The sequence below is a fragment of the Aspergillus tanneri genome (assembly GCF_003426965.1).
Source record: "Aspergillus tanneri strain NIH1004 chromosome Unknown AapTan_3_pilon_pilon_pilon, whole genome shotgun sequence".
Taxonomy (NCBI): domain Eukaryota; kingdom Fungi; phylum Ascomycota; class Eurotiomycetes; order Eurotiales; family Aspergillaceae; genus Aspergillus; species Aspergillus tanneri.
This window is the reverse complement of record NW_022984630.1, coordinates 1,231,018-1,244,450: the sequence shown is the minus strand read 5'-3', so window position 1 is coordinate 1,244,450 and position 13,433 is coordinate 1,231,018. Positions and strand designations below refer to the sequence as shown.

General features: G+C 50.6%; 6 protein-coding genes across 6 annotated transcripts; 4 read left to right on the top strand and 2 right to left on the bottom strand.

The window, feature by feature from the left end:
• Positions 1–427: 427 nt before the first annotated feature.
• On the top strand, positions 428–1,016 carry ATNIH1004_004210 (uncharacterized protein; the record flags this gene model as incomplete). The annotated part of the gene is made up of 2 exons (XM_033568880.1): positions 428–521; positions 589–1,016. 2 exons carry the CDS (start codon positions 428–430, stop codon positions 1,014–1,016), a joined length of 522 nt encoding a protein of 173 aa, XP_033427686.1.
• Positions 1,017–1,621: 605 nt separating this feature from the next.
• ATNIH1004_004209 (uncharacterized protein) lies at positions 1,622–2,347 on the bottom strand (the record flags this gene model as incomplete). The annotated part of the gene is made up of 1 exon (XM_033568879.1): positions 1,622–2,347. The coding sequence occupies one exon, from the start codon at positions 2,345–2,347 to the stop codon at positions 1,622–1,624; it is 726 nt and encodes a 241-aa protein (XP_033427685.1).
• A 427-nt stretch (positions 2,348–2,774) lies between these two features.
• On the top strand, positions 2,775–6,432 carry ATNIH1004_004208 (putative choline transport protein; the record flags this gene model as incomplete). Its single annotated transcript, XM_033568878.1, has 5 exons — positions 2,775–3,360; positions 3,416–3,755; positions 3,840–4,020; positions 5,783–5,941; positions 5,995–6,432. 5 exons carry the CDS (start codon positions 2,775–2,777, stop codon positions 6,430–6,432), a joined length of 1,704 nt encoding a protein of 567 aa, XP_033427684.1.
• Positions 6,433–7,132: 700 nt separating this feature from the next.
• On the top strand, positions 7,133–8,569 carry ATNIH1004_004207 (uncharacterized protein; the record flags this gene model as incomplete). Its single annotated transcript, XM_033568877.1, has 3 exons — positions 7,133–7,827; positions 7,888–8,219; positions 8,442–8,569. The coding sequence occupies 3 exons, from the start codon at positions 7,133–7,135 to the stop codon at positions 8,567–8,569; spliced, it is 1,155 nt and encodes a 384-aa protein (XP_033427683.1).
• Positions 8,570–9,033: 464 nt separating this feature from the next.
• On the bottom strand, positions 9,034–12,501 carry ATNIH1004_004206 (alpha-L-arabinofuranosidase A; the record flags this gene model as incomplete). Its single annotated transcript, XM_033568876.1, has 9 exons — positions 9,034–9,378; positions 9,456–9,563; positions 9,660–9,814; positions 9,883–10,302; positions 10,359–10,548; positions 10,599–10,715; positions 10,764–11,079; positions 11,296–11,368; positions 12,192–12,501. The coding sequence occupies 9 exons, from the start codon at positions 12,499–12,501 to the stop codon at positions 9,034–9,036; spliced, it is 2,034 nt and encodes a 677-aa protein (XP_033427682.1).
• A 410-nt stretch (positions 12,502–12,911) lies between these two features.
• On the top strand, positions 12,912–13,403 carry ATNIH1004_004205 (uncharacterized protein; the record flags this gene model as incomplete). The annotated part of the gene is made up of 3 exons (XM_033568875.1): positions 12,912–13,053; positions 13,090–13,157; positions 13,209–13,403. 3 exons carry the CDS (start codon positions 12,912–12,914, stop codon positions 13,401–13,403), a joined length of 405 nt encoding a protein of 134 aa, XP_033427681.1.
• Positions 13,404–13,433: the final 30 nt, after the last annotated feature.

Genomic DNA, 13,433 nt, shown 5'->3' with positions numbered 1-13,433 from the left:
ACAGCAGAGACCGTACCGTACTGTACTCTTGATCCGCATCTACACTTCCATCACTGGGCTCAACGACCTCCACAACTTACACCGACCTCTTAATCCTGTCTCAAGCTCTTCCATATGTGCGTCATATTTGTTTGATCGCAAAGCTACCCCTGCCCGTTTCCCCACATCTCAATTCTGGCGTCTCAGCTTCTCGAATGGGTTCGGATCCGACGCCTTCACAAAGCTGACAACGAATCCTTCACCAACGTCACCACCGCCGCATTCACACCCTCATAGCACTTATAGTTAGTCCGTCGTATCCGACACCAAATATTGCCTCCGCATCCACCATATGAGCGACACGCCGTCCCTGGGCCGCGGCATTAGGTCATGCACGTCGTACTGATGCTCCCATATATTCTGCGCGGCTTCTCACATAGTCTCTGTCATGAATACGCTGGAACAGGTGAATGCAACGCCACCGTATGCCACATATGCGGACGGAAGTGCCCTGCGTGCAGTGGCACGGGATCTTGTCGCGGGTAGGCGTCATTGATGGTTTCCAGCTGGCTGGACATAGCTTAGGATAATTATTTTGAAGGCATACAGAGACTTCCTCCGGATTCGAGGCATTGTATGCGAAATCGGGCCCTTCCTCCATGCTACTCCCGACCAACATTGGGACAAACCGTGTTCGAAGAGCGTGTATAGACGGCCAGGGACGAAAGACCCGTCTACGACGGACAACCAGTACCACAGCAGCAAGGGATTATCCGAGACACCAGGAAATGACGTTGGTGGCCTCGAGAGCGGTGATGTCGATTGATCGTAGACAGGAAAGGATATCCCGTTGTGTTGGCAACTCGGTCGAACTAGATCTCGCTCTCCGCAACAGATTCTTACAGTGGATTACCTTGCATGGAGGATATCTGTACAGGATCTTGCGGCGCATGGAATCTCGCATCTCCCAGAGACGATTCGGCGAAGCGCATACAAGAAATTGGTCTACCCCTGCAGAGAGTCTCACGCCTCGATAGAACGCATATCCCAGATTGACTACGGGGGATCCGTCGGGAAGCGCTAGTGTTAGGATCTTCAGTCATGATTTTGTTTCTCATATTGGATGACTTTCAAGGATGACTGCCTTCTTGAGTGGCACAAGTTCGCGAAAGTGTGATCAGGCAAGTTCGAATAGCGATTAGCTCCGTAATCTGTATGGAATGAGGTTATAGGGGCAAAGTAATTTCTTTGATGACAATAAACCGTGTTGACTCACAGCATTAGAAACCATCCAGTTTACTTCAACTATGTACTATATGTGCCACCATACCCATAGATGAGGCCAAGATGCTCGTAAACCCACAATATAATAAAAACAACCCATGCAAGACACAGTCCAAACTCTCATCTTTGGCAGGAAGAGCCAGAATAAAGACCGCATGGATGGGCAATTGTCGTTGCTCCGTATGGGATGTTGGATACAGTTATATAGCATCTGGATACTGGGTTCAGTCTGCAACGTGGATCATTCTGCTTAGATGTACTGCACGATGATATTACTGTGGACAGGTCCTTGCATAGATCACCTTGCATCATTGTCAATCGTCTAGCCTCCGAAGCCTATCATCTAGACTTCTTTGTCTCATTCAAACCACGTCTTTTCGACCTCTTCCACCTCGGCATATATGTCCTCCCAGCTTAGGCTCTGCCACCTTTCGGGCCGCTCCACCGCATCCACAAAATGCTTTAAAGCCATAATTAACTGCGCCGCCCATCTCTCCTTGGTAACTCGGCCCACGCCCGTCGCCAATGGTGTCATGAGAATACGGCTGATGCGCTCACCGCTGGCCTTCTCGCGCACCTCGCGATTCCACCGTTCCACCTCGCACAACAGACTCCAGACGCACTTATAGACGACCTCACGGTCCCAGGACACGCGGGACGGACACCGCATGGTGGGACAGATAGCGACCCATTTACAGCCCCAGGGATTTTCACCGACGAGCTCCTCTGGAAAGGGGACGAGAGTACACGTACCCGGCGGGGCGAATCCCCTCCATCGGTCATAGAGAGTTTGTTGGGCGGCACGTGTAAGCGTATCGTAGTCATGGTGTGGACGACAGAAGGCGCGTGAGATGGCGTCGTCAAAGGCGCCGTCTAGGCGACCGTAGGAGTTAGCGGGAGAGACGACCAGCTGGAAGGAATGAGTGTCGGGGACAGCGGCGAGACGCTCGTTCAATGTGGTGATGGTGATTGGAGGATTGGAGGCGAAAGCGGGCCAGACAGAAGGTAGCGCGTGGTGAAATTCGGAGCTGTATTGCTCCTCCATGCAAAGGAGCAGGATCTCTGGGAGGTCTTGAAGCGGCATGATTTGGTATTAGAGGCGCAGATAAGGCTAACGAAGGTTGGAGAGGACAAACGTGGAGATCAGATCCATGGCGGCCTCGTTGCAGTGGGGCAGAATCATCCGGGGCTCATCTGGTACAGTCCACCAGACCCAGTCCTTCCTTGAGGAGAACCGAGGGGAGACCACACTTTTGGGTCCTTGAGACTCTCTAGACTCTCTCTAGACTCCTTCCCCGCATTCTGGCGATATGAGGTTAGTTAATTCCGCTCTGGTTCCGCCGAATCCAATGGTTGCAGACACCGACGACTCGGAATTCGATAGGCGTTCCGCTTATCACTGTTGATATCTATCTACCTATATCTATACACAGGTATATATCCACGATGAAATGCAGGTCAAGGCATGAGCACCATTCACTTCTCTTTTTGTGGTCCACGAGTCCTCTACCATGGATACTGATACTTCCAAGTCTCCCTCAAATAAGGCTATTGAGGATGCATCTCCGGTCGAGGTGGCCCATGGCCAGGTCGTGGGTCTCTCTGATATGCCCATGAAGCGGCGATTCAGCATCCTGAGCATCATCGCGGTGGGCTACAACATCTCTAATAGTTGGGTGGCTATTGCAGCGAGTTTTGCCATTGCTATCCAGTCTGGTGGTGCCCCGTCCCTGCTGTACGGCATCATCGCCGTCACCGTCGCCATGCTGGCCACCGGATTGACGCTGGCCGAGCTGGCCAGCGTTTATCCCACCGCGGGCGGACAGTACCATTTCACTTCCATCCTGGCTTCGCCTCGATGGAGTCGCAGTTTGTCGTATTTCAGCGGTCTGGCAGCCGTTGCTGAGTGGCTAATGCTGGCAGCGTCCATCGCTCTGGCGTCCTCGCAGGCTCTCATGGCCGTTGTAATCCGATGGCAGCCAACATATGTGCCCCAGTCGTGGCATTACTTCCTCGTCTACCAGGTGTTCAATGCGGGCATCATCGTATACAATATCTTCTTGACTAACAAGACGCTCTGGGTCTATAACGTCGGCTGTTTGTCTCCCTCCCTGTCTAGACAAAGTGACGATGTTCGGCTAATGTCTCCCAGTCCTCCTCTCCTTAAGTGCCTTCCTGGTAATCACCGTCACCTGTCCTGCCCGCTCATCCGCGTCGATCGACTCGACCCAGGTCTGGTCACACTTCGCCAACGGTTCCGGCGGCTGGCCCGACGGCATCTCCTTCTTGACCGGGCTTTCCACGCCTCAGTTCATGCTCTCCGGACTGGATGCCACCCTGCATCTGGCGGAAGACTGTCTCGAGCCGGAACGCATCGTACCGCGGGCGGTGCTTGTCACCGTGCTGGTGGGATTCTTCACTGCGTTTCCCTTTTCCGTTGCCATGATCTATAGCTATCGTGACGTTGAGAGGTCACTTGGTACCGAGACAGGGTGCGTGCAGTTGTGTTATACTCCTGCCTACACATAGGTCCCCATCACACACCCACCCATACATGCATATATTAACATGACAAGATTCCCCATCTACTTCATCTGGGAAAAAGCCACTCGCTTGCCTGCTGCAGCAACAGTGTTCATGGTGTGTCTGTTCGTCGTCTCCTGTGTGGCACTGAACGCCGTGCACCAGACCGCGTCCCGTCTGACTTGGTCGTTCGCTCGAGACGAAGCATTGTTTTTCTCTCGCAAACTAGCAAGCGTGAGTCCCTCGGTAGGGGTACCTGTTCACGCTCTAGTGTTAAACGGGTTCTGCGTGTTGTTGCTTGGAGTTGTATATGTTGCCTCGACGACTGGTAAGTCTATCCTTTCCTATCGATATTATGCTTGCATAATGAAACATCCGAAAAGAAATGAGGAAATTCATATACGCAAGAGGAGAAACAAAATACTAACAAATAATGATAATAATAAGCATTCAACGCCTTCATCGGCACCACCGTCATTGTCGCCCAAATCTCCTTCGCTGTCCCGGCCGCGCTTCTCCTCTATCGTCGTCGAGACCCATCCTACCTCCCTCCTAACAGACCGTTCCGCGTCCCTGCCGTCATCGGATACATCTCCAATGTGGTCTGTATTATCTGGGCGGTGATTTTGTTGGTATTTTTCTGTTTTCCGACCAGCTTTCCCGTTAAGGCTGGCAACATGAGTATGTCCATCCTCTCATTTATAATTTTCCCAACAGGGCATGATATATGCTAATAGCGAGTAGATTATGCATCCGTAGTGTTGGCGATGATATTGGTGATCGGGGTGGCGAATTGGTTTGCATATGCTAGGAGGCATTATCATGGACCGAGATTGGAGACGTAACTTACTGCCTATTTTGAGGCACTCCATGTTTTGCGCTCATAGGTAGATGCCTGTCTTGCCCTACGGCACCCTTAGTGCACAGCCATGAGGGCCGTATAAACAGAACACTGAGCACTTAGGCCACTACTGCATTGGCTTGATACATCTAGTATATAAATACCGTATTCTAGAACCAATCTCGCGGTGGTATAAGTACATGCAATGGACTGGAAAAGAGATCTGGAATATTGTCGATCTGTCTTTGTCCGCTGCTTTTACATACTATTGTTATTCAAAGCAGGACCGACGCACACACCTACTGCTGCTATTGTTTTGGCAAAATCCATTGAGTCCACAGAGCATACAGTATGGTAGGGACAGTACTGTACGTCTTGTGATATACATTCTGTAGTTTAAACAGGAGCTAGAATGCTATCTAGGTAGCAAGAGATCACTTATATACGGTCCAAGATTGCCTTTGTCAACAAAATAATTTCGAGTACCAATCTCTCTCTCCTATTTTAGAATAAACAAGGAGCCAGATTTACAGTACCCTAATTCTGGATGGGATAACCTAACAAGAAACGAGCACAGCAGTATATATATCCACTGTGCACAGCATTTCAAATAGATTCCCGGAAATAAGGTGTGCTCAGGGTCTGAATCGTATTCCTGTTGCGGGTTTAGCAGAGAAAATGGGATGATTCTGCTGTATGAGTATGGCCGACACAGAAAAAGTTGACAAATCTCGGCCCTTTCCTCCATAAGCCACCTGTTGTTTCTGACCCAGCACGTCCTTTGCTTTCAATGAGTATATGAGGCTGGCTGATCGTCGACCAACCGAAACGGAATGATCTCAGTATCCACCGCATATCCTTCTCGTGCAAGGAGTAGTAGATTCAATATGGAATCCCAACCTTTGTAGCTACGTCTACCGTAGATGCAGTCGTTATAAATCCAAACACAAATTACAAATCAGAATAATTACACGGCAAGGGTCTTCGACCGGACCAGGTGTACGTACTTAACATAGGCACATACTCTTCGCAGCCTCTGTACTAGAGATATTGGGACGGGACTTTCCTTCATTGCCCACCCTCATACCGACCATCCCTCAATCACCATCATTGCAGGACGACGGTTCCCGACGATGGAGAACGAGCGATTGACAGCTTGGCCAGCGTGAAACTTGCCGAGGACAGCTCGTCGAGTCCTACGGGGGACTCCACGACTTCGAGAAGCAGGACCCGCGAATCGATTATGCCCCGAGCGATCAACCGGAGGCGCCCCTGCGCGACATCAGCGGGTGGAAGTGGTACCGGACTCTGCTAGTCATCTTATTCTCTACCTTCCTGGCCCTGGACGCGATGGTGATGACCTGTAGCCCGTCATCGTGGAGGAATTCGGTGACATCCAGAAGCTGTCGTGGCTGAGTGCCGCCTTTCGGCTGTGCGCCCCGACCACTTCAACGTCAAGTGGTTCTACGTCTTCCACGTCGCCGCTCGACCATCTGTGGCGCGATGCCGTCCATGACCGTCATGATCTGGGCCGCGCCATCGCCGCCGCTACCACCACCCTGGCCGAGCGACCGGTGTACGTCTCTTGCACCGGCTTCACCTGGGGCTTCGGCATAGTGCTGGGCCCCGCGATCAGTCCTCAGTGGGCTGGCATGGCCTTCTATATCAGCCGGTTTATCGGCGCCGTCTATGGCCCCTTCTATCTCTTCCTGATCCCCAGCAAAGACCCTCGCCCCGGCGCCTCCATCCGTGAGCGCGTGGCGGAGCTCGACTACCCCGGCATCGTGCTGCAGGGCGGGTGCTGACGGCGTTGATCCTGGCCATCAATCTGGGCGGCATCACGCACCCGTGGGACGCGGGCCGCATCGTGGCGCTGTTTGCTGTGGCCGGCGTGCTGTTCATCCTGCTGTGCGTCCAGCAGGCCTGGAACATCGATACCACGCTGTTGCAGCGTATCATCCCGGTACACACCCGGCGTCTTCGTGGGACTCTCTGCATGGTAAAAAAGCATCAGCTCGCACTTTGAGTGGTCAGCTCCTTCTACCAATGGTTCCTATCGGGATGTTTTAAGCAACGAGCCGTCTGGAGCACTGTCCCTGGCACTCATTGTCCAGGGAGTTGTATCCCGACACTAACTAAACAGTACTAAGGAGTCCTCTAGTGCTGACAGGACCCATACTGCTTGGCTTCTTTGCGCCTGGTGCAGTGCACTGAGAAGCCGGCGTAATTATTGGTGAGGACAGTTACTCTCCACTCTGAATCGGATGGTTCTTTTTCTTTTCTTTTCTTTTCTTTTTACGTACGCCAGAGCAGAGTTGAGACTTGCAGGCTAACAACAGTCGGGGAGAGTTAGAGAAACACAGCGAAGGGACTGACTCTGCCGAACAAAATAAAAGGTTGACGCGTATTGTTTTTACTCTCATTCCTTGTGGTTGGGATCTTTGTGATCTTTGTACTGCTTTCTTCGTTCTCATTTTGTATACCTTCTCTCTACGATCTTAAAATATGGCCTCCAGCAATGCCAATAACCAGGGCGACCTTTCCAAAGATGCGACCCTCGATAATCCCCCCGAAGACAGTATTTCCGAACTCGCCTGGTCGCCTGTCGCTAACCATCTCGCTGTCGCATCCTGGGACAACAGCATCCGTGTTTACGACCTGTCGCATTCGGTCAAAGGTGAAGGCAAGGCACTCTTCTCCTTCCCCAGTCCCGCCCTGAGTTGCGCCTGGTGGCCCGATGGCTCCAAGGTCGTCGGCGCCGGAGCAGATGGCTCTGCGCGCCTCTTGGATCTTGCCAGCGGAAACCTCAATTCGGCACAACAAGTGGCGCAACATGACGCCCCCGTTCGCGCCGTGCGGATGGCTCAGATCCCCAACAGTCAGTGCCCTATCGCCGTCACCGGATCGTGGGATCACGAAGTCAAGTACTGGGACCTGCGACAGTCCACCCCGATCGGCACCCTGCAATGTCCCGAGCGGGTTTACGCCATGGACATCCGTGGCAGCCAGCTGCTGGTTGCCACGGCCGGTCGCCATATCGGCCTAGTTGATCTCAACCGGCCTACCACCTTCGCCGAGGCACTTCAGAGTCCTTTAAAGCACCAGACGAGAACTGTCTGCTGGATCCCGGACGGATCGGGATACGGGGTGGGCAGTATCGAAGGCCGGTGTGGAATTAGCTATATCGACGAATCCAAAAGGTAGTGAGTACCAAACGCATATAACGAAACGATACGTACATATATTTATGCACAACAAAGCTTGAACTTTACCTTCCGCTGTCACCGCAACCCTAAGGATAACGACCCCAAGAGTCAATCGGTATATGCAGTCAATGCCGTTTCCTTCCATCCGCGCTATCATACCTTCAGCACCTCTGGCTCCGATGGAACCTTTTGTTTCTGGGACAAAGACGCCCACCATCGGCTCAAGGCCTTCCCCATCGTCGGAGGTAGCATCACCTCCACAGCCTTTAACATGGATGGGAGCATCTTCGCCTATGGGGTCGGCTATGACTGGAGTAGAGGTTATGCTTACAACACCCGTGATCATCCGAATAAAATTGGGTTGCACCCGGTGTCTGACACCGAATGTAAGCCGAAGGGGGCAACACTCACTCGAAGGTGAGAGTCGGAGATCGGAAGATAGACAAATACAGAATCAACTATGATCTAGTGATGACAGCGCTCTCTCTGATTCTTACCTAGATTATAATATGGGGGAAGTGGAAAGAAGAAATTAATTCTGTTATTTCCAGTCAATATTATAATGTAGCAGATCTATTTTCCATTCAAACTGGTACATAGGTGTATAGCTAACCTTCCTGATCATGTCCCGTATTGCCATGCAAGTAACAAGACAGCCAAATCCGCGAACCTTGAGATTTCTCCCCTGCAGGCATTAGTTTTGGGCGTGCTATTATCCGAGGAAACACCACCGTGACATCGGGGGCATCCATCTTGACTAGATAATCTTTCCACATGAATCTCCACGCAGAGGAACTGCACGGGGCCGCCGGGAGGATTCCATAAGATTGTCTATCAAGTCCAAGGGGGGTGAGCCTTTTCTAGTTACACTTGAAGACCAATGTATCCAGACAGGAATATCAAACATCCGATTCGCCTTTTCGAAGGTATTAGAGTGCTGGTAGTATGTAGATCAGGGCCAAAGCTCTCAAGTCCGGAATTCATCACACACCTCCGCCACCTGCGGTCAAGCTTTACTCTGCTAGACCACGAGGTCACGTGTATGTGAAGACATGAAGCAATTGTATTCAATATAGGTGGTAGAGCAGACTATAGTTAATAGTTAGGAGGGTTATGTAGTACTAATCAAAAAAATCACGTAAAGTGTGGCATCAGAGAGCACGGTGTGGCTGTAGCACCTCCCTTAATACAGTGCCTCCATCAAACCGTCCGCAAAACTGCAACACTCAAATCGGGCAACTTAAACTCAAAAGCTCCCATACTCCCAGCCAGTATCATCGACCGCTTCTGCACTGTATTCTCCTCACCCACCTTATTCATATCGAACGGATCCGACGCCCTCAACACGGTTAATTCAGCCCGTGTACCGGGCGAGACACCCTCAAAGGCCAACGACACCGACACGTCCGCGGTGCTGTTATACACGGCTGCTTTGAAGATGTGCGAGTTGGTGTGGGAGTTTAGTCCCGTGGCGTAGTAGAGAGGTCCGAAGGAAGAGTCGGATCTCGCAGGGAGGGTATGGGTGATGTGGTTGTGGGAGAAGAGCTATATTTATTTCATTCTTGTTAATCGTGGTGATTCTCGATGATGGTGAAGGACGACATGAAATGAAATGAACATACCTCGTAGAGATACCAGCTTGTGGATCGGGCGGTCTGAGCAGTGTCTGCGTTGAAGGCGAGAAAAGTCGGGGACCATTGGTGGTTGTTGAGGTTCATGAAGAAGGGGGCCTACTTAGTACAGGGATAGTGAGTATCATCTCCTAGGTATCTTATCTTATCCTATTTTATTATATTGACTGGATGATTCAGACGGTCACGACTTACATAGGTAGTTCCGATGATTTTGTTGGCATTTCGCTCTGCTCCGAGGAGGAAGACAGCCTCGGCCACGGTTCCAATCCACCATGGATATAGAGAGAAAGTGGTATCGTTCCAGTCAATCCCCTTGCCGTTGTTGAATTCGGTGGCGGCGATTTCACCTGTATTTCAAATCGGTCAGCGGAACTTCACTTTAAGACATGCGGATGGTGCGGAAAGGGGTATTTACCCAGCAAGATGGGGTTCTTAGGATCGAACTGGTCGAAAAAGTTGAACCGGGACACAAAGTTGTCTGGAATATCGTATAGATGATAATCGCCTGCCGCGTCGTCCGGAAGAGTCATATCAATAGTGGAGGCGATGACAGCCATGTCTGGATACTTTGTCTTGATAGCGTCGTAGAATATGCGGAAACGGTACGACGTGTATGATTCCAGTCCGCCGTTCAGATTGTCTTCGTTTCCGACTTCGACGTACCGGAGTGTCCATGGTTCTGGATGGCCCAGGGAAGCACGCAATGCACCATACTTCGTGTTTATAGATCCAGTCAGAAATTCGATTTCATTCAGTGCGTCTTGTACGTAGACATCAAGCTCATCTTCAGGGATTGTGTCTCCGTTCAGGGCGAATCCAGCCCATATGGCGAGGACTAGATTGCAATTTTTAGTTTCTAGGGACTACGATCTAGACGAACGAAACACTTACTAGGCTCAATCCCAAGATCATCACACCACTCCATATACTCGACTAATCCCAGCCCAAGACTTTCCTGATATCCCCAAGTAGTTGCTCGTCCCGGACGGTCTTTCAGCGGACCGATTGTCTCATGCCACTTCCATCGGCCGGCAATAGAGTTGCCCTCGAGGTTGTTACCACCGGGAAATCGAAGGAATTTCTGCTAGATCATTAACTTATTCACGACAGGAACAGCTGATGCGGACTTACAGGCCCGAAATCAGCCATTGCCTGCATCAAATCCTTGCGAAGTCCATTGGGGCGGTCATTCCAGGTTGGAGGAAATAGACTGATGAGGTTAAAGTCGAGCGAACCATCCGCCGTTTTCTGCACACTCAGCGAGCATCATCATTAAGCAATCCAGGTAGCACTCACCGAGGCGTCAAAACTGACGGTAAACGTATTGTTAACATTTGGGGAGGATTTATACGGCGTCAGTGTGAAATTATGCTGAGTCCAGCCATGACGAACACTCCTGGAAGGAACCTTGATACTGGCAAACACCTCACCGGTAATCTTGGACTCCAACGAAGCCGTAAATTCTCCTTCATAGGAACCCTTCACGTAGAAAGAACCAGTATACTTCTGTTCTTTCACATCGATTCCCCACCAGCCCAAGTTGGTGAGACCGGCTAGCCCCCGACCACCCTTGACATTCACTGAGGTAGGCAGTGCAGATGACAGCGGCTGGCTGAGATTCTTTAGAGAGAGCATTGTCCCATTCAGTGGTACCCAAGCATCCAAGGAGGAAGGGTATACAGAACCTCCCTGGAAGGCTCGGTTGCGGATGAGCTCTGCATACAAGCCCCCGTCGCCGCAATGGTTGATTTCCTACCGAGGTGTTAACGCTTGATTTCCACTAGACAGTTGTCCGGGTCGTGCTCATGCCTCCTCCATGATGCCATACTGCAGATTGCTGGTAACATTGCCGCCGGAATTTGCAACGGAGATCTTGACTGCTGCACTACAGGCTGCCAGAACTGATAGTAAAAGGCACTTGAGAAGCATCGTTACTGGATTTTCCGTCAATATGAAGCCCTGATAGATGAGACCCGTCGATCCTCTTCCCTGACACTGATAATATTGTGCTTGCAGCAGTAGACGGCCCCAGCCGAGTTATATATATCTCGCATCTATCTCCGGTTCCATTTGAAATGGGCTCTTCAGGGGTAAATACTAACACTCCACTTTCTAACCTAGTCCGAGACTGAGGAGAAAAGGGCTCCATGATGCGAAAGTGTCTCTCCGGGACAAATACTGAATTTTCCGAAGGTGAAGATCCCAGATTGCCCCTTGTGGTAATATCCCAGGGGGATGAATAGCGGCAACAAAATTCCCACAAAATTGTTCCGACAAGGCATCCGGCGCTGAATATTCCCTGAGAAGGGCATAGTTTCGTAGGCGATTTGAATACATTGTTAGACGGATAAATCGGACCCTGCAATTGCCGTGGAATTGTTGTCGACGGTGAAACGCACTCAGGGCTTCCCCGCATCAACGGGTCCAATTTCTCCGTCATGCCACGTTTAATATATCAGCTTGCTTATCTGTAAAAAGATTACTGTTTAATATAGACTGCTTAGCAAGTAAACTAATATAGCTACTATGAATTCATCTAATAGCGACTGTCAAAACTCAGAAACAATCATTATGGTGCAGTAATCCCCCCGGCCTATCTTTGTGCATAAAATAACCGGCATATAAACAAAGAGCCAAAGGCGAGGCTAGCATAATATATAGTAGACGAAAGAAAATACAAGGCAAACATTGCTTTTCATAGTTTACATAAAACAGCCCTCTCACCTCCTGCGTACTTTTGATGGCTCCTTGTGAATGTTCCAGTTGCAACCGTAGCAGTGGTACAGATTTCCAACACCAGTGCAAAGGATGCTATCATGCCTGAGCGACGACGTTTACCTCCTGGATCTGCACACTCCATCGTAAGCGCTTCTCTCTTGGTCGGATAGGCAGTACCCCCTACTATAACACCAACAGGAAGGGTCGGGAAGTAGATAGAGAGGACCATCTCTACCAGCGAGTCGTACTCGACTGTCAAATAGCTTCCCGAGGCTTCGGCCACACTGGCTGCATTCTGTCCACTGGCAATGGGCATGGCCGCCAAGATGCTAACAACATTGATGCTGAGTCTCACCTGGCCATTTCTCTCGGCCCCGTCCCGGACGTTCATGAAAACATAGTACAGATCTTTAGTACAACACCCAAGAACGTTTTAACAGACTGGATTGGAGAAGCGACCCCAGGCAAATACACGGACACCGTGTGTATGCATCATGTGTCTCCAAGAAACCCCCCACCGTAATAATTTGGATGTTCATCTGCTGGGTTTGTACGCTGGGCGGTGGTCTACCAAGGAAATGTGTAATTAATGTACATATGCAAGCATATGTGATTTTGATCAGCGCATCCCCCCAATCCAATATAAATAGAGGTCAGCTGATCCGGATCGGCTACTTCAGTGTCTGTGAAAATATCCAAATATGTCTCATTTCTTCCATGACAAACATGGATGCCCTCGAACAAATTATATCAAAGCTAGAGCATGTCAGCGCCAACAAGGACAAGGCGGATGACGTGAAAATTGAGAACTTTATCGGATTTACTTTCGTGCCCCTCGGTATTGCCGGCCCTCTCAGGATCACGGGCAGTGAGAATACAGACGGCTGATTCTATGCGACGCTAGCAACCACCGAGGCTACACTTGTGGCAAGTTGCTCGCGTGGATGCAAGGCATTCAGTGCCTGCAGCGGAGTGCAATTCAAAGTTCTTCACTAGAGCTTGTCTCGTGTCCCAGTTTTCTAGTTCCTCAACATCGAAGGCGCTGTACGCTTCTTCGAGATTGTGCCTCGTCTGTGGTCAAAGTTCCAGAAGCCGGTAGAGTCAACGAGCTCACACATCCGTCTGGAAAAGATTACACACGCATGCTGGGATCAACCGTCCATGTCGTCCTCAAATACTTCTGCGGTGAAGGAGCTGGAACACCTTCCGCAGCAATAGCCTAGAGAACTGGAGCCCATCATCTTTGAG